The sequence below is a fragment of the Olea europaea genome, chromosome 17 (genome assembly GCF_002742605.1).
Source record: "Olea europaea var. sylvestris chromosome 17, O_europaea_v1, whole genome shotgun sequence".
Classification (NCBI taxonomy): Eukaryota; Viridiplantae; Streptophyta; class Magnoliopsida; order Lamiales; family Oleaceae; genus Olea; species Olea europaea.
The window spans coordinates 12,259,663-12,280,929 of record NC_036253.1 but is presented as its reverse complement, the minus strand read 5'-3'; the positions used below and the strand labels follow the sequence as shown (position 1 = coordinate 12,280,929).

Below are 21,267 nucleotides of genomic sequence, written 5' to 3'. Positions count from 1 at the left end.
TTTTACATTCTTGTTTTGGTACATTTTTTTAAAATTTCATTTTTAACCAAGTAACTTCCCCATTCAATTTTGTTTATTTAAGTTTATAACCCTAGTTAATTCTCATTTTGGTCGGAATAGATCTACTATTTCTTTATCAAAAACCAAATCACAAGCTTTCGGATAAAAAAAAAACCAATTCCCAATTAATTAATTATGGTCGACCGAACAAATAATTTTTCGGTACTTCATTTAGTCCATACATCCACCATGAACCTAGAGAAGAATTCAATACAAGAAAATGATTAAATTCTTGAATCTACATTGTTAATGTTAAGCAATGTCAAATTGAACTACGTAACCAATCCACTAGCAATGGCCTTATTCATTTTAAGACTTGTAGTTCCATAAACTGGCAAATCTTCTTCATATGATCTAATTCCAACCCTGCCAATATTCTCAAGCTCAAAAAGATCAGAACTTGCACAACTCTTATCATCCACATCACTGTCGTCTTCATATATCTCTCTGAATTCATGTTTTTGAAAACTCGTCCCCTCGTAATCCCGGAAAATGTCTATGTTTTTCTTGATGAATTTGCTCTCTTCTACAATAGTATTGCTGACAGAGGAAAATTGGACAGACTTTTTGGATTTACTGACTCTCAAAGACATTGTTCTGCTCAAGCAAGATCTTGAAGCCAATGAGCATGTTGTTTTGTCCTTCATTGATTTAGATTTCCTCACAGAGTTCCTTTCCTCAGTGCCATTATTTTTCTTTAGATTTCTAGGACTGAAAATGGAATTCAAGAAGTTGGCAATTTTAGCACCTGGTGAATAGGGCTCTTTCACCTTCTTCGACTCTCGGAAAATCTTTGATTTTGTTCTCACGAACCCTCCTTTTCGACCCGTCTCCAATGTTGAAATATTGCACGGCCTTTCGAGAATGAGATTTCGACGTTGATTCAGTTTCTTCCCTGTAAAAATTGAGGATAAAAACATGCTTGAGTCTGTTGATGAGCCTGAGTTTGAAGCAAAGTTCCTTGGAGTGATGCTGCTGCAGTTATCCATCCATTTTTCGATCATGATTGCCTGTCTACAGCTTTCGATTTCTTCTTCGACTTTTGCAACATTTTTTGTTCTATGAAATACAAAATCTCCCACTTGTTCTTCTTCTAAGCCTTTTGAATCATCAATAGAACGATAAATGGCATCGAGGAGAGACGACGAAAACGACTGCTTTTTACGCGGAGGCTGATGCTTCTGTCTTTCCCACATATCCATCTCTTAAGAGAAATGATGATAACTATAGAAATTTGAAGAGCTTACACACACTCGTTTATCATATATAGTGATGTTTGGTATACTGAATTAGATGATTAGATTAACGAAGAAATATCAGTTCAGTACTGTATGGAACGTGCACGTAGTATTGTGTGTGTGCACGTGTGAGTGAGTGTATTATAAAGGGTGTTTTCCACCTTACCCACGCGTGCCTGTGATTCAGACAAATGGCTATGAAAGTGGTTCCTTTTGTTTGCTGTCTGCTTGCAGGTACTATTTTATTTCAGTAAGCTACAGGTAATGGCCCCGCTTCATCGGGTCTGTACAGGACACATACATGAGAGTGAGTTGAGTGATATTTTTTGACAATATTTTAATCATATGGTATCCACCCCATGTGAGTGTTCTATAAAAATTCTGTAAATCATACATCTGTATATATGGCATTTTTCATTTTATTTTCCCTTTCTGAATGTTAGATGAGCTTTGCTATTTGTATATTTGAGGCTAACACCCATCTACCCTGAATGTACAAATAGAATTATTGACGTTAGATTGTTCAATTTTCAAATGCTTTCTGATTAAAAACCCATGTGCTGTTACAGACATTTTTTGCTTTTGAAAATAGTTGAGGATCAAAATGCTATTACTTTCTGTTAGAAAATTAACGATTCTCAAGACGTAGAAATGAAATTGTTAATTTTTTGCACGACCCTTAGTGAGACATGAGACAAAGTTAAAAGTTTAATGATTGTTAAGAAACAAATTTGAAAGTATATTAGCAAATCGAATTAAAAAAAAAAAATAATAATAATAATAATAATTGGATATCAACATTGAAACTATAGTGACGATTATGATTTTTTTACCCTATAAGAATGGAGAAGGAACTTATTTGAAGGGTGCAATTATACATCAACCAGAAGTGACTGATCAAGTCCTTTGTCATTTTGAATGCAGAGCATTAACTAATGGAAAAATAGCTAGGAGGTTCCCAATCTTTTCATTATATAACAAGTTGGTCATCAAACTTTTTTAACCGATGTCTCCAAACCTTTTTCCCCAAAATAAATTAAGGATTATTTTTGGTGTACATCACCAAGTACATAAGAGTGTCCCTAAGGCGCGACCCTATTGGAGGGGCGCTTGAGCCCCGCCCTAATATGGGGGGCGGGTGTCCATTATGAACACCCTTAAGTACTTGGTGATGTACTCCAAGAATAACCCATAAATTAACCTATGGGATCAGAAAGTTTGCAGCAAACGAATAAGGAGGGTATAAGTTCAGGAAAAAACCTCTAATAAAAACTTCAAACTCGTTTTTCTTTATCAATAACATTAAACCAATATGCATATATGCATATAAGGAGCATTTATTGCATTAATTCTCCAACTTATGAGGAAAAAAATCTCAATTCTAACACCATGACTAACCTAAATTAGTAAGAAGGAAAATTGTGGCCGGTCAATTTTAATGACTCCATTAAGATGTTCTAAACATTTATCTTTCCTTCTACAGTTATATTGACTCTTCAATGTCTTTAACTGGTCCTTGTGGAATTCAGCCTCTGAACATCAACCAGCTGGTAAAGATCCCCTCGTCGTTGCCTCTGGAAAGGAAGGAATGTTCTGCAACCACAGATCAACGTGCGTTACAAATAGATGAAAATTAGGGTCATCAGTCAGTCAGATTATAACGTTCATCGAATCCCAATACGAGTCCCAGAGGAGCTAATTTTGTTACTAAGAACTGTTATCCAAATATAGTAAACCATACAATGTACAAAGGTTTTCAACAGTGTGTTCCAACCTCCACCCAACAAAGTAAAAAAGGAAAGGTATTTTTTCATTCCTAACTAGCAAAACTGGTGCACTTAAAATTCAAATTCTTCAGAAATCAGGAAAATGGCCACTTAGATCGTATAATAAGTACCAATGCCAACATATATATGGAGGTTTGGATGAGAAAATAACGAGATAATCATTCATCGAAGTCTAAACAGAGTAATCCAAACTGTGATCCATATGCAGGTTTGTTAGCATCTTACCTTCTCTGCTCAATCAGGGAATAATCTATCTCTGAAATAACTATCGCCTCATCATGCTCTGTTGTTGCAATTACTTCTCCAAACTGAAAACAGCCAGTTCCTTTAGGTATTCAGTATCCTTTTTCATAATAAAATTCTAGAAAGCAGAGGAAATTTATTTTTCACCAGGGATTCAATTAAACAATCTCAACACTTATGGTTTGTTATTTCAAAATCATGACGACGAATTGCAGCAAGATGTTCAACACAAAATTTAATACAAGTATATACTCACTGGTCCAACAAGAGTAGAATGTCCCCAAGCCACATAACTAGAATTAGAATCTCTGGCAGGTGAGCACGTCGCTACATACAGCTGTTACAAGCATAGGCACCAGTTAAGTATACAAGTAACGAAACTCTCATTTTAACTGTCATAACGAATATTACAGCATGAAAAGTGCCAACTTGTTGCTTCATTTTTCCTTTGGAAGCTGTAGCATTTCCTAGATGTTGCATTCATGTATAATAAAAGGATCACCGACAGCACACGAATAGGTCAAGTAGAAAAGAATATTTAGCCTAGCCTGATAGGAAATATACAATTTCAATATTATAGAAGATAAAGACTCATAAATTTGCCCAAGTAAAATTTGAGCAATATAATTTATAAAGGCTCTTCAGTTCCTATCTTAGTAACAATTAACCACATGTTCAGGGAATTTAAATATATTTGTTTACAGATAGATGATAATGGTCATCTGTGGTATTAACGGAAATGTGGGAATATAGGGACAGTGGTCAGTGGATGTCTCCCAGCAAACAAAGCCAAATTACTTGTTAGGAAAAACAAAAAAAAAAGGGGACAAAAGCAGCTATTTTATTGTGTCTAAGGTCCAATTCAAAACATTAGCAATGATAAGGAGGAAAGGTTCCCTTGCAACACTTAATTTTAAATTGAAAAATATATATATATAACAGCTCAGTTAAGATGTCTATTATTAATAATATCTAAAACCAAAATGCTCATAGGAAATAATGGAATTACCTGACAATCAGCTGCCCTGCATTAAGAAGCACACAAAATGTTAATATGACTAATTTCTTTAAGATGAAACAGAATTCATGTAAAGATTGTTTAACATTACAAGGAATTGTAAATGAGGCATTCGATCAATATTTTGACCAGATCAGAAGTCTGCAAGAGTGCTATGCGTCTCATGGAAGCAGAGTGAAAGATCATTAAACGTTTAAAGATCATATGGTTTAACCATTGAGAGGGCTTGTTGCTATACACTTTTATTATGCAGTCAAATTTGTTTTATATGGTCTCAGGAAACTACTTCAGAGATTCGCATGATACACTTAGCACCAGATAAATTTGGCCCACTTTATTGGTACTGTACAAGGTCAAACTGAAAATTTTGGCTATTATATTTTGAAATCATAAAGACGCATTACTTATTACATAGTATTATTTAAATGTCATAAAAAGATATGCAATATCATTTCCAGAAATTTGGTTTGACTGGTCAACATTATGACATCTCAATAAGTCAATAACAATTGGACTGAAGTAGTAGGAATGATATGAATATTGTTATTCATAGTAATAGCATGATTACAAGTCACAGGATCCATATTAAAATGTACAGTCCATCCAGCAAATAATGACAGCAAGAAAGCTCCATTTATGTTAAAGATTAAGCCCCTGTTTGGTAGCTAAAATTCAGATTTTTAGTAGATTTAGATAAAAGTTGGTGAAATATGTTGATAAAATAAAAAAGTAGATCTCATGAAATGTATGGTTGAAAATAATTGTTGATTTTAACTTAGATTTCTATCAACTTTTCAAGTTACAACAAACAAGGGCTAAAAGTGTTACAATTTTATCAATTTCGAGGAAATGTTTACTTCCAAACAGAATTTGCACATTAACACATATCATACGATCAAAATGCCATCACCAAGATAAGCTCAGAAAAGAAACATGAAGAATCATTGTTTCTCCTAGGCTAGAGCTTTTTGGTAGACGCTAGGCAGTCGTATATTTACCTTGCCCTTTGCAACAACTCCCAGTGCAGAGGACCAGTGGTCATGTTAAAAGCCCCAGGGTAACATATCAAGTGGGCACCTAGCATCCAAAAAGAACAGTCCTATTAGAAACACCAACCCAATGAGAATAATAGTAGTTGAAACAACACAGAAATTCACCTCTTGGAGGCTGAGTTCTTTTGGGGAAGGGGGGAAGAACTTAGTTTGGAGAGAGGAAGAATTTAGTACAGACGGAGAAGGCATAAATACAAAAAGATGAGAAATGTCTTTCTTGATGCAGATCCTAGTGTGTTTCAACCCAAAAAATTAAAATAAAAGAGCTTCATTTTAGACGTTAAACTTTAGAGAGAGGAAAAGTTTTATTCTGCAAATCATAGTGTTTCATATCAGAGAAGAAAGCCAAAGCCAATCTTTTTTGGGTAATGAAAGCTGTAGAGCTAATTTATAGCCACATATCGAAAAACTACTATTTCCCAAATTTAATCAATAAGCTAACTAAACAACCTGACTTATATGACTAACACGACCAGTATCTGCTAACTGACACGACAAAAGAAAATTTAATCTCTTCACAAGGTTTAACTGAAACTAGTTTATGTAATGGTCCAGTCTATTTTAAGTGTAAGATACGACCTTAAACTTCAATAAAAGAAACTTAATGCATTGCATAATGATAACACTTAAACACTAAGGAATTTATTTTGTTCGCATGTGATCTTGAACAGCTCCTCACATGCAGGCCGAATTTATTTTTTCATCACAAGCCTGATATGTGAACTATTCATAAATGTGAAAGAATTTAATCCAGGGCATTTATTTGTTCTAATAACATGTTGAACCACCAGATCGAAAAGTTTAATATGTCTTCAACATGTTGATATCTCACCGGATTTCGTGGGCATCGACCAATCTAATGCTCCTGAATTGGTTGTTCCATGGCAAGAAGAATTAGATAAGAAAATTTGAAGTTCGGTTTTCCATCGCCAACCAGCAGCTCAATATTTTTCTCCATCCCTCTCTTTTCTTTTATTCAAAATCCATATATAAGAACAGTATTAACTATTTCTTTTTGATAAATAATCAAATGTTTTATTAATTAAAATGTAATACACAGGAAGTGTATTATACATTTAAACAAGAAATAAATGTCATGAAGTTAGGCAGCCCATCTATGTGACTAGAAACTACAGCACTAAATCAATTATACAAGGTCAAATAAAATAATTCTCTAAACTATTCGAAAGTCTTCATCTGATCATCAAAACAGCGCCTGTTTCTTTCTCTCCACACGCACCAAACAATGCAGCCTGGAATAAGATCCCAAACGAGTTTACTGTCCTTGTCACGAAACTTTCTCCTCCAAGCCTTCAACAAATCTTCCATATGCCGTGGCATCACCTAATCCATATGTTGAGAAGCCAAAATATCATTCCACAGCAAACGGGCGCCATCACAATGCAGGAACAAATAGTCAACCGTTTCCCCATCCTTTCTGCACATATGACACCAATTTGTAATATAAAACCCCCTCAATCGAAGATTGTCCGCCGTTAAAACTTGTCTTCTCATTACCGTCCATAGTAAAAACACCACCCTTGGAGGCAGTTTACACTTCCATACCATCTTCCAAGGAAATAAATCCTCCGCAGATCCCAATAAGGATTTGAAATAAGTGCTAACTGAGAAAAAGCCATCCCTTGTCAGCATCCACCTGATGCGGTCACACTCTCCAACCTTGATATGCACGTCATACAAAGAGGTCAATAGCACTGCATAATCATCCACTTCCCAATCTTGTAGTCCCCTCCCAAAAACAATGTTCCAACTGATGCTCCCGTTATGTGTATCTAATACATCATTCACCATAGCAGATGGCATCACGGCAATACGATACAAAGAAGGAAATCGCTCCCTTAACGGTTGATCACTACACCAACAATCATCCCAAAAGCTGATAGTATTGCCATTCCCCACACCGAAGGTCACTCTATTCCGAAAGTCACTCCACCCTCGTCGAAAAAACCGCCATAAACTCACCCCGTAGGTACCACGGCTCTCAACTGAACACCATCCACCCTCCATCATGCCATATTTCTCTTCGATAATTTCTCTCCAGAAACTCTCCCTTTCCACCCCAAACCGCCATAACCACTTACCCAATAAGGCCTTATTAAACAATACAAGGATCCTCAATCCGAGTCCCCCAACCCTTAAGGGAGAACAAACTGCACCCCAATTTACTAAATGATATTTCTTCTCCTCTCCTAACCCTCCCTAAAGAAACTCCCTTTAAATCCTCTCAAGTCTCTTAGCCACTATAACAGGAATGGGAAATAAAGACAAGAAATAATTGGAAGATTCGAGAGAGTAGACTTGATAAGAGTAAGGCGACCTCCCTTTGAAAGGTATATACGCTTCCAACCCGCTAATCTCCTCTCCACCCTTTCCACTATACTGTCCCAAATGTGTTTACTTTTGAACCTTGCTGCTAATGGGAGCCCAAGATATGTCATAGGCAACTGTGCAACCCTACAGCCCAATGTAGCAGCCAACCTTTCCACATTATCGACCTCTCCAACAGTGATGACTTTAGACTTCCCCAAATTTATCTTCATTCCAGATACGGCTTCGAAGCATAGAAGCAAACGACGCAAATTCCTAAAGTGTTCAACGTCTACGCCACAAAAGATCAGAGTATCATCTGCAAATAGCAAATGAGATATCTGCAGTTGACCAATCCTAAAGCCCTTTAACAAACTTTCCCGCACAGCCTTTTCAACCATTTTACTGAATGCCTCCATTACAATAACAAACAGAAATGGAGACAAAAGATCCCCTTGTCGCAATCCCCTAATACTTCAGAAATGGCCTTCAGGAGTGCCTTTTACCAGAACTGAAAAAGAGATAGTAGAAATACAAAATTGAATCCACTAGCACCACTTGGCTCCGAAACCACATCGCCTGAGCATATACAATAGGAAACCCCAGTTCACGTGATCATAGGCCTTTTGAATATCAAGTTTACATAGCATCCGTGGAGCCCCTTGACGTAGTCTTGAACCAATACATTCATTTGCTATGAGAACGGAGTCCAAGATCTGTCGCCCTTTAACAAAAGCATTCTGATATTTAGACACTACTTTTCCCAGCACCTCCTTTAATCTATTAGTCAAAACCTTTGCAATAATCTTATACACCCCACTTACTAGACTGATAAGTTGAAAGTCCTTAATGTCTGTCGCTCCTAGTTTTTTTGGGATCAGCACAATAAATGTGGTATTAGAGCTTTTTAAGAATCTGCCACACTGGAAAAAGTAAGCAAAAACATCCACAATGTCCGAACGTATCACATCCCAACAAACCTTGTAGAATGCGAAGGAGAATCCGTCCGGTCCTGGGGCCTTGTCATCATTCATACTCAACACCACCTCCCTAATCTCGTCCTCCCCAAATGGTCTTTCTAACCAATTGACATCCTCCTCAGAAATAGTGGAAAACTCTAGCCTCTCAAGCTCTGGCCTCCAATCAAACTGCTCCTTATAAAGGTTTTGGTAGAAACTCACCATTTTGGTACCAATATCCTGTGGACCCTCAAAAGTTACCCCATCCACCTCCAGCATAGATATACAATTGTTGCGCCTGTTGGAATTGGCCACCCTATGGAAAAACTGTGTACACTTATCTCCCTCTCTCAACCACTTGACCCTAGATTTCTGGCGCCAAGAAATCTCTTCCATTTCCACCAACCTCTCCAGGTCACCCCTTAATTCTTGACGTCGCACCCTCTCGTCCCCTCCCAGTCCTCGACTTTCCTCCTTCCTATCCAATTCCTCTATTTCTAAGGTACGTTGATTTTTACGCCAGTTTAACATCCCCCACCTCCTCATTCCACCTTTTGAGGTCTTCTTTTAAAGCCTTTAATTTCTAGTCCAACACATAACTGGGGGACCCTCTGAACTTGTAAGAGGCCCACCAAGTCCATACTCGCTCCCCAAAACCATCCACTTTAAGCCACATTTTTTCAAACCTAAAAGGCTTTCTCCCGCTATATCCCACATCCCCAGATAATGAAATTGGGAAATGATATGAGTATACCCTCCCTAGTCTCCTCTGAGCGACGTCCGGGTACTGAGCCTCCCACTCCACACTAATCAAGAACCGATCTATTCTAGAATGAACAGGTAGCTCTCGATTAGATGACCAAGTAAAATATCCCCTCATCAAAGGCATATCCATCAACATATCCTCCCTGATAAAATCTGAAAAGTCTTCCATAGCCCCTATTAGTCTCCTGCCGCTAGACCTTTCAGTAGGAAAGCGGACCACATTAAAGTCACCCCCTATGCACGTTGGGAGGTTCCACCAAGCCATCATACCTGCCAATTCATCCCACAAGCCACCTCTACTTTCATCGACATTAGGCCCATAAACTCCTATGAACATCCAACGAAATCTATCCCCAATATTTGTAAATGAAAGGGATAGGGAAAATAGCCCTTCACTAACCTCCTCCAACTGAAAGACTCTAGTATCCCACATAATAAGCACCCCTCTTGAAGCCCCCACTGACCCCACAAATTGATACCCAATATGTTGTCCCCCCCCCCCCCCCCCCCCCCCCCCCTCACAGATGACTGCCAATTCAGTTTTTAAAAAGTTCCCCCCCCCCCCCCCCCCCCCCCCCCAATAAGCTACTTACAACAACCCTCGAAACGGTCTCCAACTTTGTCTCTTATAAGCAAACAATGTTAGCCTTCCAACCCCTTAAGAGATTTCGAACACCTAACCTTTTACCAGCTTCATTAAGCCCCCTCACATTCCAGCTAACAATTTTTGGGATCATCTTGACGCACTGTCATCCCTCCCCATCAATCCTCCTCTTGACTCACCACTCCTTATGTCATAATTAACCGAGCATTCAAGTCTTTTAAGTTCACGGTCACCCTTTCTTCTTATCTTACCTCCTGGTGTATCCATCCCTTGTCCCTTACTCGCCTCCAACTCCTCAAATAGTTGCAAGAGATTATGTTCATACCCATCGCAGGACACCCCCACCATTCTGCTGAAGTCCAAAATTTTTTGAAGAGCCCAGCTCGATGTTGGTGGTCTAAAATCAAGCTCACTCATTTCCACTATCTCCTCAGAGGAAAGTTGATCGTATTGTAAGTCCTCTTCTTCCACCCGACCTACATCCCTATTTATATCCTCCTTTTTGGCGCCCTCCACCCACACAACTAGCACTTTATCATTCCCTGATTCCTCCTCATTTATAGACTTAGAGTATCTCCTACAGTAGGTATTCGTGACCATCTTTGCCAACCCTGTTGCCCCTGGTTGTTTCTCAATTGCCACATCCGATCTCTCCAACTCCAAATTCATCAAACGCGGTTCCCCTTCCTTGTCCCTTACTTCCACCTCCGCCCTCTACTTTGTACTTGGGCCTCGCCACTTGGCTCAACCATCACCTCTGAAGTGTTAGCCCTCTTCGATTTCAACTCCTTAGACACCGCATTAGCTACTACATTTCCGTTTGCTATATAGTCATCTGGGCCCACTCCACATGCATGACAATACTTCTTCTTATAACCCATTATTTGCCCGCTATCCAATAACCTCGTTAGTTTATCCAATTCCCCTTTCAGTGCCTTTATATGTACCCTTATGTCAGCATAGTTTGCAGAAATATCATACGTTCCTTCGGTAGTCTTTTTGTTGTCCTTATGCACCATTAAATGGCCTTCCTTGTTTGGTCCCCAGATTCGTGGACCACTCCTCTCATTTACCGGTTTATCCTTTTGAATCCATACCCATTGATCAGCATTCTGAGAGGCCCGTGCCGTAACTGCAGCATAGGTCATCCCTTGTAGGCTCTGGTCTTCCACTACTCAATGCTTGGCCTTATCTTCGACAACAAATGATTCTATAACTGCTTGAAACACGCGAGAGATCGCTGCCCATCCGTCTCCATTATGCCCTTCAGGTACCATCACTACACCCTGTCGTCGACGCTCCCCATACTGCGCTATTATGAGATATCTTCCACGACTGTTAGTACATCGTTGTGCCAAAAACGCTCGGGGAGTCTCATTAAATTTCGCTACAAAATCCTCCGACACACTAGCCATCCTTAACTTATCCATCATATTAACCATCCACATAGCTCCAAATCTTCCCATGAGAATAGCACTGGAGATCTTAGCTCCCCATTCTGATATCTTAACCATGCCTGAATCAGTGACAGACACAAATAATTGTTTTGCCTCAATTCTGAAACTGGAGCTGAAGACCAACATGCCATTAGGAACCCCCTGACTCCCTAGATTTCGTGCAACCAAAGCATCATATGAAGAAACAGGATGGTTATTTGTCTCCGGTGAATTCTGCACGATCTGAGCTCTCCCCGGCGGCGGCGCGTGTCGTCGGAATGCCCTGACCAAGTCTCCTGTCAGGCGCGTGGGTCGGAATTCTGGCCGGATCTTGAGGCATCTGGGCTCGAATCCCCGGTCGATTTCTGCCTGTGACCACTCGCCAACCGCCCAAGTCGCCGTCGCCTACTTCAGAGGTAGCTGGGTCATCAGCCAAAACATCAGATCGAGGGACGGTGCTGTGGTTTACACCCAGGGCCGTCGCCTACGATTGTGGCTCGTTTTGTGGCGTGAGGCCGATTTTGTTGGGTCCACTGGGCGCCTGCGATGTTGCCGGTATGGTGGATTTAGATATTAGGGAAGGATACTCCATCCCACAGGAACGGGTTCTTCAACTGGGTGATTTCTTCAACGTTCTCTCTGCCGGGGAGATGGTCCTAGGATTACTGCGGAATAGAAAACTCAAGAATTTTGTATTCATCTCGAGCGGAATTTTGTTTCTTTGGTCATGGTTCACGCTCTTACAGTATTAACTATTTCTTTTGGCAATTAAACATAGTCCAGTCTCAAAGGTTAGCAATAACTCCATCTGAATCACAAGGCTTTCTATGGACAATAATTTTGATATGCTCAGTCTCTGTAATACCTTCATTTAGATGAAACATTTCAGATTCTATAGACTATTCTTAGAAAATTGCAACAAGAATTTGAAAAATTTAAAGCACGGTAGTACAAAGAGAAGAATTACCATCAGATATAACCACGAAACACTCAAGGATTGATAGACCCAACTTGATGGCAAGGTCGACCATTTGGACAGACAAGTATAGACTATGTCAGAAAGGCAGGAGAATCGAGAATCAAAGGTCACCAGACGCTCAAAATTTCATGAGTGGCCCTTATAGGCATCTTAAAACATTTTTCCTTGTCTTGATGAGTGGAAGTCAAACTCGTAGGAATAGTGATGAGAACATCATCCTTTTGCTTTTGGATTATTTTACTTGTGCTTTAGTTAGTTAGGTTTGTAACTTATGCTTTAGTTTATTGGGCTTGTATTATGGCTGGCCCAAGCCCCTTTATTTTGTAGGGTTGTATTTTCTATATATATATATATATATATGCTTTGTAATGCAACTTGCAAGGGGGGCGATGATTGAATGAATTGATAAATTTGCTTGGTGATCAAGCCTTCTCCTTCCCCTGAACTCATCCTCTAGTTTTCTTCTCCAGTTTTCTCCCCCTTTCTTGCTTCTCCTTTGCTCTTTGCTATGGTTTTGTTCTTCTCTCTGTCTTCCTGCTTCTGTGATTGCTCTTTCTTATTAACTGTAAGAATCCATCCATTGATCCTACATCAAAGTTGTATTAGAGCTAAACCTTGATTCCGTCCTAAAAAAATAAAAATGGCTGCAACCATAATTCTCATGTCCAATTCATCGACAACAACACCCAGCACATATACACGATCAATATAACCCGTCTGCTACTACAAATCCCGCTGCAACCACCACTGCAAAGTGCAAACCCCTAACTGCCTGATCGAAAATACTACCACGAAAGCCCATTATCAGAAATGATAACCACCCTTCAATCAATAGATGCGACACCAACTCACAAACACCCAGTTACTCAAACAACCGTCGCCATCTACCCAGAACCCACTTCAATATCGCAATCATTTTCACTCAGCAGATCCAGAAAATTTCAAGTCTTCGGCCAATATTTCATCTACACGATGTGCATATGTTCAACCCATATAGTCCCAAAATCAACAGCCCACCCCCATCATCCTTTTGCTTCTCTGGATTATTTTACTTGTACTTTAGTTAGTTGGATTTGTAACTTATGCTTTAGTTTATTGGGCTTGTTTTATGGGATGGCCCAAGCCCCTTTATTTTGTAGGGTTGTATTTTCTATATACATGCTTTGTAATGTAACTTGCAAGGGGGACGATAATTGCATGAATTGATAAATTTGCTTGGTGATCAAGCTTTCTCCTTCCTGTGAATTCTTCCTCTGGTTTTCTTCTCCGGTTTTCTCCCCCCTTCTTGCTTATCCTCTGTTCCTTGCTGTGGTTCTGCTCCTCTCTATTTTACTGCTTCTGTGATTGCTCTTTCTTATAAAGCCTCTATTTGATAGCAATTTTTCACTCCAAAAAATCAATTTTTTTACTGTTATTTCACTATTCCAACCGTCATTTTTTTACCTTTTCACTCAAAGGTAAGATCCACTTTTCTGTCTAACGTTCAAAAAAATCAATTCTCATAATAACTATCAAACAGACCCTAACTGTAAAAATTCATCCATTGATCCTATATTAAACAGCCTGCTACCTTTACCCCTATTGGAGCATTAAGACCCTACGATACACCGACACGGGCATGTACGTGTCGGATACGCCGACAAGTGATTTTTCAAAGAGTACTACTGACACAACACGGTGCCGACACATTAATTAAAATCTTTAAAAAAATTATTTATTTACATAGCATAAATTTAGTTTTTTACTTGTTGAAATTTTTTAAATATGAACACCTACTTATTATTTAATAATAATTTTGAGTTAAAAATAAAAAAAAAAAATATATATATATATATATATATATATATATATTCTTAATAAAGAAATAAAATGGCCATGATAGAGTGTCCGACTCTTGTCGGACACGTTACCCTAATTGAAATGTCCGTGCAACACTGTTAAGACCTCAATAACAGTTAAATTTTGAGTTTCACTAGTAGTTTTATCAAACTCAAGTTGGACATCACAAACTACAGGAGAAGATAGGTCGCTGATCCTTTGAGTAATCTTGGAATGAAATCGAGTATATGCTAAATGTCCCGAGTTCTAGATGCAATCAAGAGATAATTAAGGATTTACAACAATGACCAGACCTTTCTTAGGGTAAACATAGATTGATGACGAAATATGTAGAAAGTTTGATGACCAACAAGAAACAAGAAAAAGTAGTCCCTATTTCAAAATTATAAGATAATTTAAACCCTTGAGGGGAGAATTACAAATATTTTAGTAGCATGTGGTTACGTGGCATGAAATACACATGCATATGTATATGAACACTCGGGGTCGTGGTGACACTCAATTGTGATCATTAGCAAAGTGAACACAACCAAATCAATGGGAGAAAAATAAAAATTGAATATATGGGCTACGAAAGATGATTACTAATTACTAAAAATAAATAAAATAAAAATAAAACATACCTCTAGCTGCATATATTGTTGCTAGTTCTTGGAATCGAATGTCATAGCATATACCTATACCAATGCGCCCGACATCTGTGTAGAAGAGTATCAGTCATTAAAGAAATTCGATGTGCAAACACATTTTCGAACTGTAAGTAAAAGACTGGCAATGAGCTGCCAAAGAAATAGAAGTTAAGAATATAATTTTTAGTTGATTTATACATTGATGTAGGGTAAATGATTCAATAACTATAACAAGAAGAGATGGGGGAAGGGGAGAGAAGAAGAAGAAGAAGAACAGAGGTGGGGAAGAAGAAAGGAAAACGGCTGCAAGCCAACTTTATAATTTAATCAAATTCATCAACTGAAAAATAACAATGTAAAATAGGTTTAAATACTGAAAAATACTACAAACCTAGGGCCAAACCCAAAACACAAGTCCATAAAATTAAAATAACATAAGTCCAACTAAAATAATTAAAACTGGACTGGGATGTCCTCATCAATTCTCCCGGGGTGGGAGAGAAAACTCGACCCTGTCGAGTGGCTATATCACCATAGGCATCCGTCAATTTTCCAACCACAGGCTGAGTGCCTGGGCAAGCTTCTTCCGGCATTTGTAGAAATGCATCGATGACAGTCTAAACCTGGTGTCCTCACCAACTCCTCTCGGATGGACGGGAGGCGATCTGGGCCAATGAAGATCCTGCTGACTCCGATAAAACTCTAACAAATCTGAGTCCAATTGCTGTAGTGTCTCCCTGGAGATCCATACACAGTCACAATCTGGTCGACCAACCCAACGAACAAGGAAGCGCTGAACCTCTCCATCATTAGTGAACACAGTTTCTTCATCTAAAATAGCATCAATTTTTTCTTTGTGCTATGAGAGGTGGTAGTGGGTTAGAAGGGGTCAAAGAATCAGGGTCAAGGTCCACAATAGGAGATGACAGAGGATCATCTGAGGGAATGAAATGGCCTTTATAAGCTACAAGGTCCTCAACATTGAAAGTAGAGTGGTAACCAAGGTGTGGTGGAATGTCAACAATATATGCATTTGGATCAACCTACTTTAAAATTTTAAAAGGACCAGCACTACGAGCTTGCAATTTAGAGGCGGGTCCATGTAGACGCCGCTCTAACCTAATGCGAACCATAACGTAATCCCCAATGTTAAACTCAATATGTCGTTTGTGTAAATCAGTTTGGAGTTTATATTTTGCATTACTAGTTTCAAGTTGTTTATTGATCTCAATATGCAAATCACGAAGATGTCGTACAAATGCTTCGGATGATAATGACAATCTAGCCTGTAGGGACATAGGGATGAGATCTAACGGTTTTCTAGACTTGTACCCATGAACGGCGTCAAATGGGCTCATACCTAGTGAACAATTTATAAAGCTATTGTACGCAATTTGAGCTACAGGAAGGATCAAATCCCAATTTCGAAGGTTTTCTCGAACCAGACAACGTAATAGGTTACCAAGACTTCGATTAACTACTTCAGTTTGACCGTCAGTCTGAAGGTGGTAGGCCGTAGAAAATTTCAATTTGGTACCCATCTTGTGCCACAAAGTTCTCCAAAAATGGCTAGTGAAACGAACGTCCCTATCAGACACGATGGTCTTGGGAAGCCCATACAATTTGACAATTTCATTAAAGAATAACAGGGCAACCTTGGACGCATCCGACGTCTTGCTACAGGGGATAAAATGAGCCATCTTTGAGAAGCGATCGACAACCACAAAAATGGAGTCATGCTTCTTTGGGGTGCGTGGAAGTCCTAACACAAAATCTATACTAACATCTTGCCAAAAACAATTAGGGACAGGGAGAGGGGTGTATAGACCTGTGTTCTGCTTCTTCTGCTTACTCAATTGACAAGTGTTACAAGTACTAACAATCTTAGCCACGTCTTTCTTCAAGTTAGGCCAATAGAATTGACGTTCAACTTCCTCTATGGTCTTATCAGGTCCAAAATGATCGGCTAACCCTCCCGCATGAATTTCCCACACGATGAAATCTCACACTGAAGTTCCAGGGATGCATAATTTATTGGCTCTAAAGAGATAACCCTCCTCAAGTCGGAAGCCATCTGTGGCGCTTGATTGTCCTCTTTGTAAATCGAGAAAAATATCCTTAAAATCGGGACACGCCTCGTAATCCTCCTTAAGTCTTTCAAAACCGATGACCTTGACACTCATGATCGACAAAAGGGAGACACGACGACTTAACGCATCAGCTGCTTGGTTCTCTACGCCCTTCTTGTGTTTTAAAACAAATGAATAAGCCTGTAAATATTCGACCCAACGACCATGCCTAGAACTTAATCTTTTCTGGGAGTTGAGGTAACGGAGGGCCTCGTGATCCGAATAAAGGACAAATTCCTGGGGTAACAAATAGTGGCGCCAATAGCGCAAAGCCTGGACCACTGCATACAGTTCCTTATCATAAGTGGAGTACCGCTGTTTGGCCTCATTTAACTTCTCACTGAAATAGGCAATAAGGTGACGATCCTGACTTAAGACTCCGCCTATACCTACCCCGGAGGCGTCACATTCAACTTCAAAAACTTTGAAAAAATCAGGAAGACGCATGACAGGGGCCTCCGTCATTCGTTTCTTGACTAACTTGAAGGTCTTAGCCGCCTCTTGTGTCCAATGAAACTCCCCTTTCTTCATGCACTCCGTAATAGGCGCCATGATAGTGCTAAACCCCTTAATAAAGCGACGGTAAAATATAGCTAAGCCGTGAAAGCTTCTGACGTCATAAATAACTTTAGGCTCAGGCCAGTCAATAATCGCATGAACCTTAGCAAGGTCAGCGGATACCCCTGTCGAAGAGACAATGAACCCCAGAAAAACGACTGTGTCGGTGAAGAAAGAGCACTTCTTGACGTTAGCATATAGATTAGTAGCACGAAGGGTAGAGCAGACTTGTGTGAGGTGGTCAATGTGTTGCTCCTTAGACTTACTATAGATGAGGATATCATCAAAGTAGACAACAAGAAACTTTCCCATGAATGGTCGGAGAGCTTGTGTCATTACCCGCATAAAGGTACTTGGTGCATTACTTAATCCAAAAGGCATGACCAGCCATTCATAAAGACCATCTTTCGTTTTAAACGCAGTCTTCCGCTCATCACCTGGGCGAATTCGAATCTGATGGTATCCATTCTTCAGATCAATTTTCGAAAAGATTGTGACACCAACCATCATGTCTAACATATCGTCAAGTCTAGGAATGGGAAAACGATACTTCACCGTAATCCTATTGATCGCGCGACTATCCACACACATCCTCCAAAAACCATCCTTCTTGGGCGTCAACAGGGCGGGGACAGCACACGGGCTTAAACTCTCACGAATGAATCCTTTGTGAAGGAGGTCATCCACTTGCCTTTGAAGTTCAGCGTGCTCGGTAAGATTCATCCTATAATGAGGCAAATTTGGGAGGGATGCCTCTGGGACGAAATCTATGGCATGTTGAATATCCCTTAGTGGAGGGAGATGGTCAGGTAGGTCCTCCGGAAAGACATCTCGAAACTCTTGGAGGACCGACAAGACTTCAACAGGGCTCTCTATTGTAAAGTGGGGTGGAACCTCCAGGACCACCAAAGTGAACACAACTGAGTCACCAACAAGTGTACGCTCAAACTCCGTAGGACTAACGATGTGCAATCCCTTTCGTTCCACACTTTTCTTCGTTTCCAGTGGGCCCGTAGGCTTTGGGGACAGTGGGTTAAGGTGAATCTTCTTTCCATTAAACACGAAGGAGCAGGAATTGGATCGACCATAGATGGTTACAGCTAGGTCAAATAACCAAGGTCGTCCCAAAATGATGTGCCCGACATCCATTGAAATGACGTCACACCATATATGGTCCTTATACTCGAGAAACTGGATAGGGACTAAACAACGCTCCTTGACAGCGATGGAGGAGGTATCAACCCAAGAGACGCTATATGGCTGAGGGTGAAGAACAGACTTCAACCCTAGACAGGATACAGTAGCCATCGAAACCGCATTAATGAAGCTGCCACTATCCACATAACTTTACAGCCCTTATTATTAATCTTGATGTAAGTGTGGAAAATGGCATAACGGCGCCAATCATCGGCATCCCTAGGTTGGGTAAGAGTACAACGGACGACACCGACTCTAGGCGTATGTGGGATAAGGGGACTAGCCTGAATATAACCCAAGAAGGTATCTTCACTATCCTCCAAGTCATCAAACTCTTCTAACTTAAGCTCATAAACCTGGTCCTCTAGTGGCTAGTCAACTATACCTTCACGCTCTTCTAAAACTAGGGCTCGGCTAGGACACTTAGAAGCAATGTGACCAAAACCCTTACAGTTGAAGCATTGTAAACGAGAGGACGTTCTTGAAATCTCAGATCCCCTACCTTTACTATCCGATGTAGGGGTAGTAGTAGAAGGAGGAGGTCCTAGAATAGACTTAGGGGATGGAGTGGATGCTGAAGAGGTTGCAGTGCGGGAGTCACTACGACTTCTGTACGGTGTCCTAGTCACTAACTCGTAATCCCGAACGAAAGAGTAAGCGTGATCAAGAGTGGTGACACCTCTAAGAACAAGCTCACGTCTAAGATCATCTTGCAGGCCTTGCCTAAACCTACTCACAGTTATGACTTCATCCTCAACGACCTGACATCTCATTCGAAACTCGTCAAACTGAGCAACATATTCAGTCACAGGTCGACTGCCTTGCGTAAGTGCGTTCCATTGATCCAACAAGTTACCCCAATAAGATTGAGGTAAATATTTTTCTTCAAGGCAACGCTTCATTTCATCCCAGTTCCCAACAGGGAGAGCATGGCGCCTCTCTAGGAGGTCCTCAACACTTTCCCAAAACAGTTGAGCTATGTCAGTTAATTTCAAACTGGCAAATTGTACCCTCCGATCTTCAGGGACCCCATACCAGGCAAAGAAGCGATCCATATCGCCAACCCATTGAAGAGTGCGTGGTTGGTTGTCGGTCGTGGGGGCACAGATCGATTGTACTGGTTGTGTGGTGGATTGATTGTTGCAGTGGATTAGGGACCATGCAGAAACGGTGAAGGCGTTAAACTGGATTCTGCTGAAACTGACTTTGAGCCTCACAGTGAACACCTAAATATTTTCCCAAGTTTACTCTGATACCAATTTGATGCAGGGTGAATGATTCAATAACTATAACAAGAAGAGATGGGGGAAGGGGAGAGAAGAAGAAGAAGAAGAACAGAGGCGGGGAAAAAGAAAGGAAAACGGCTGTAAGCCAACTTTATAATTTAATCAAATTCATCAACTGAAAAATAACAATGTAAAATAGGTTTAAATACTGGAAAATACTGCAAACCTAGGACCAAGCCCAATACACAAGTCCATAAAATTAAAATAACCTAAGTCCAACTAAATAATTAAAACTGGACTGAGATGTCCTCATCATACATGCTACTGTTTCTCATCCATAATTGCTCACTTGCCACAAAATGAGAAAAATAAAACTAAAAGCAGCAACAAAGCAACATCTCTATGAATGTTTAGAAAATACTCGATCTCAAATTGGACGTCCAAGTTCGACCAGGCACAGATTAAGTAAGAGTCGAAATTATCTCTAATTTCCTTATTTTCCCAGTATTCCCATTGTACAACTTACACTGTTGTCTGTGGCTTACATCGGCACTGACGTAGAATTTTGAAATAATTTTTATTTAGAGAATGTAGTTTGATAGAAAACAATCTGGAAATAATTTCATTGAAGGAAAGGGGAACATATCAAGACATTTTGAAAAGGAAAGAGCATCTAAAATGAAAACGATATTACAAATTTCAAAAATTTCAATTTGAAGTCCATGTCTGAAAAGAGGTTCAAAACCTTCAGAGAAATATCCAACATATATCCCTCAAGTCAAGAAGATCTGACAAATCCTTATGGACAATATGATTTAGTTCTTCAACATAAACCTCTCTCAAATATTTAGCAAAGTATTATATAAATGAGCAATATATCTGTCTTTGACATCTTGTACAGTGATCTTAAGTCTATATTTGATTTATCATGGTATCAGATAAAGAGATATCCTGTAAAACCTGTATCCACAACGGTTGGGGTGTCCCCTGCTGTAAGAGTCTTTGATTCTTTAAACGTCATTTGGCCTGGTATATCAATGTCAAAGAGATGAATCTGGAAAATAAAATGTCATTAAACCACCGGGGATCGTAGATGATATCCAAGTAGTCATTTGTGAAATTCTGAACGGATAGTACATGTTTGGTGTCAACCTAGCTTCTGTTATACTGAAGACAGTGTAATATACAGAAAAGAACAACCTTCCTGTGCTTAGTCTTAA

General features: G+C 39.7%; 2 protein-coding genes across 2 annotated transcripts in view; both read right to left on the bottom strand.

The window, feature by feature from the left end:
- Positions 1-227: 227 nt before the first annotated feature.
- Positions 228-1,262, bottom strand: LOC111365632 (protein BIG GRAIN 1-like A). The gene is made up of 2 exons (XM_022986172.1): positions 337-1,262; positions 228-255 (listed from the first exon to the last, which is right to left on the bottom strand). The coding sequence occupies exons 1-2, from the start codon at positions 1,260-1,262 to the stop codon at positions 228-230; spliced, it is 954 nt and encodes a 317-aa protein (XP_022841940.1).
- A 1,299-nt stretch (positions 1,263-2,561) lies between these two features.
- LOC111365631 (omega-amidase, chloroplastic-like) overlaps positions 2,562-21,267 on the bottom strand; it is a 19,733-nt gene continuing 1,027 nt past the window's right edge. Inside the window, exons 2-9 of the mRNA XM_022986171.1 lie at positions 21,248-21,262; positions 21,008-21,101; positions 14,932-15,006; positions 5,345-5,423; positions 4,338-4,353; positions 3,585-3,665; positions 3,311-3,393; positions 2,562-2,891 (exon numbers count right to left, since the gene is read on the bottom strand). Of these exons, the coding sequence (XP_022841939.1) occupies positions 2,804-2,891; positions 3,311-3,393; positions 3,585-3,665; positions 4,338-4,353; positions 5,345-5,423; positions 14,932-15,006; positions 21,008-21,101; positions 21,248-21,262 (531 nt within the window). The 3' untranslated portion in view covers positions 2,562-2,803. The remainder of the gene's footprint in view (positions 2,892-3,310; positions 3,394-3,584; positions 3,666-4,337; positions 4,354-5,344; positions 5,424-14,931; positions 15,007-21,007; positions 21,102-21,247; positions 21,263-21,267) is intronic.

Coding starts and splice junctions, on each gene's coding strand:
- LOC111365632 (XM_022986172.1), bottom strand. CDS start 1,262: ATGGATATGTGGGAAAGACAGAAGCATCAGCCTCCGCGTAAAAAGCAG. Junction 256..336: donor ATTGCTAGTGGATTGGTTAC/GTAGTTCAATTT, acceptor ATTCTTCTCTAG/GTTCATGGTGGATGTATGGA.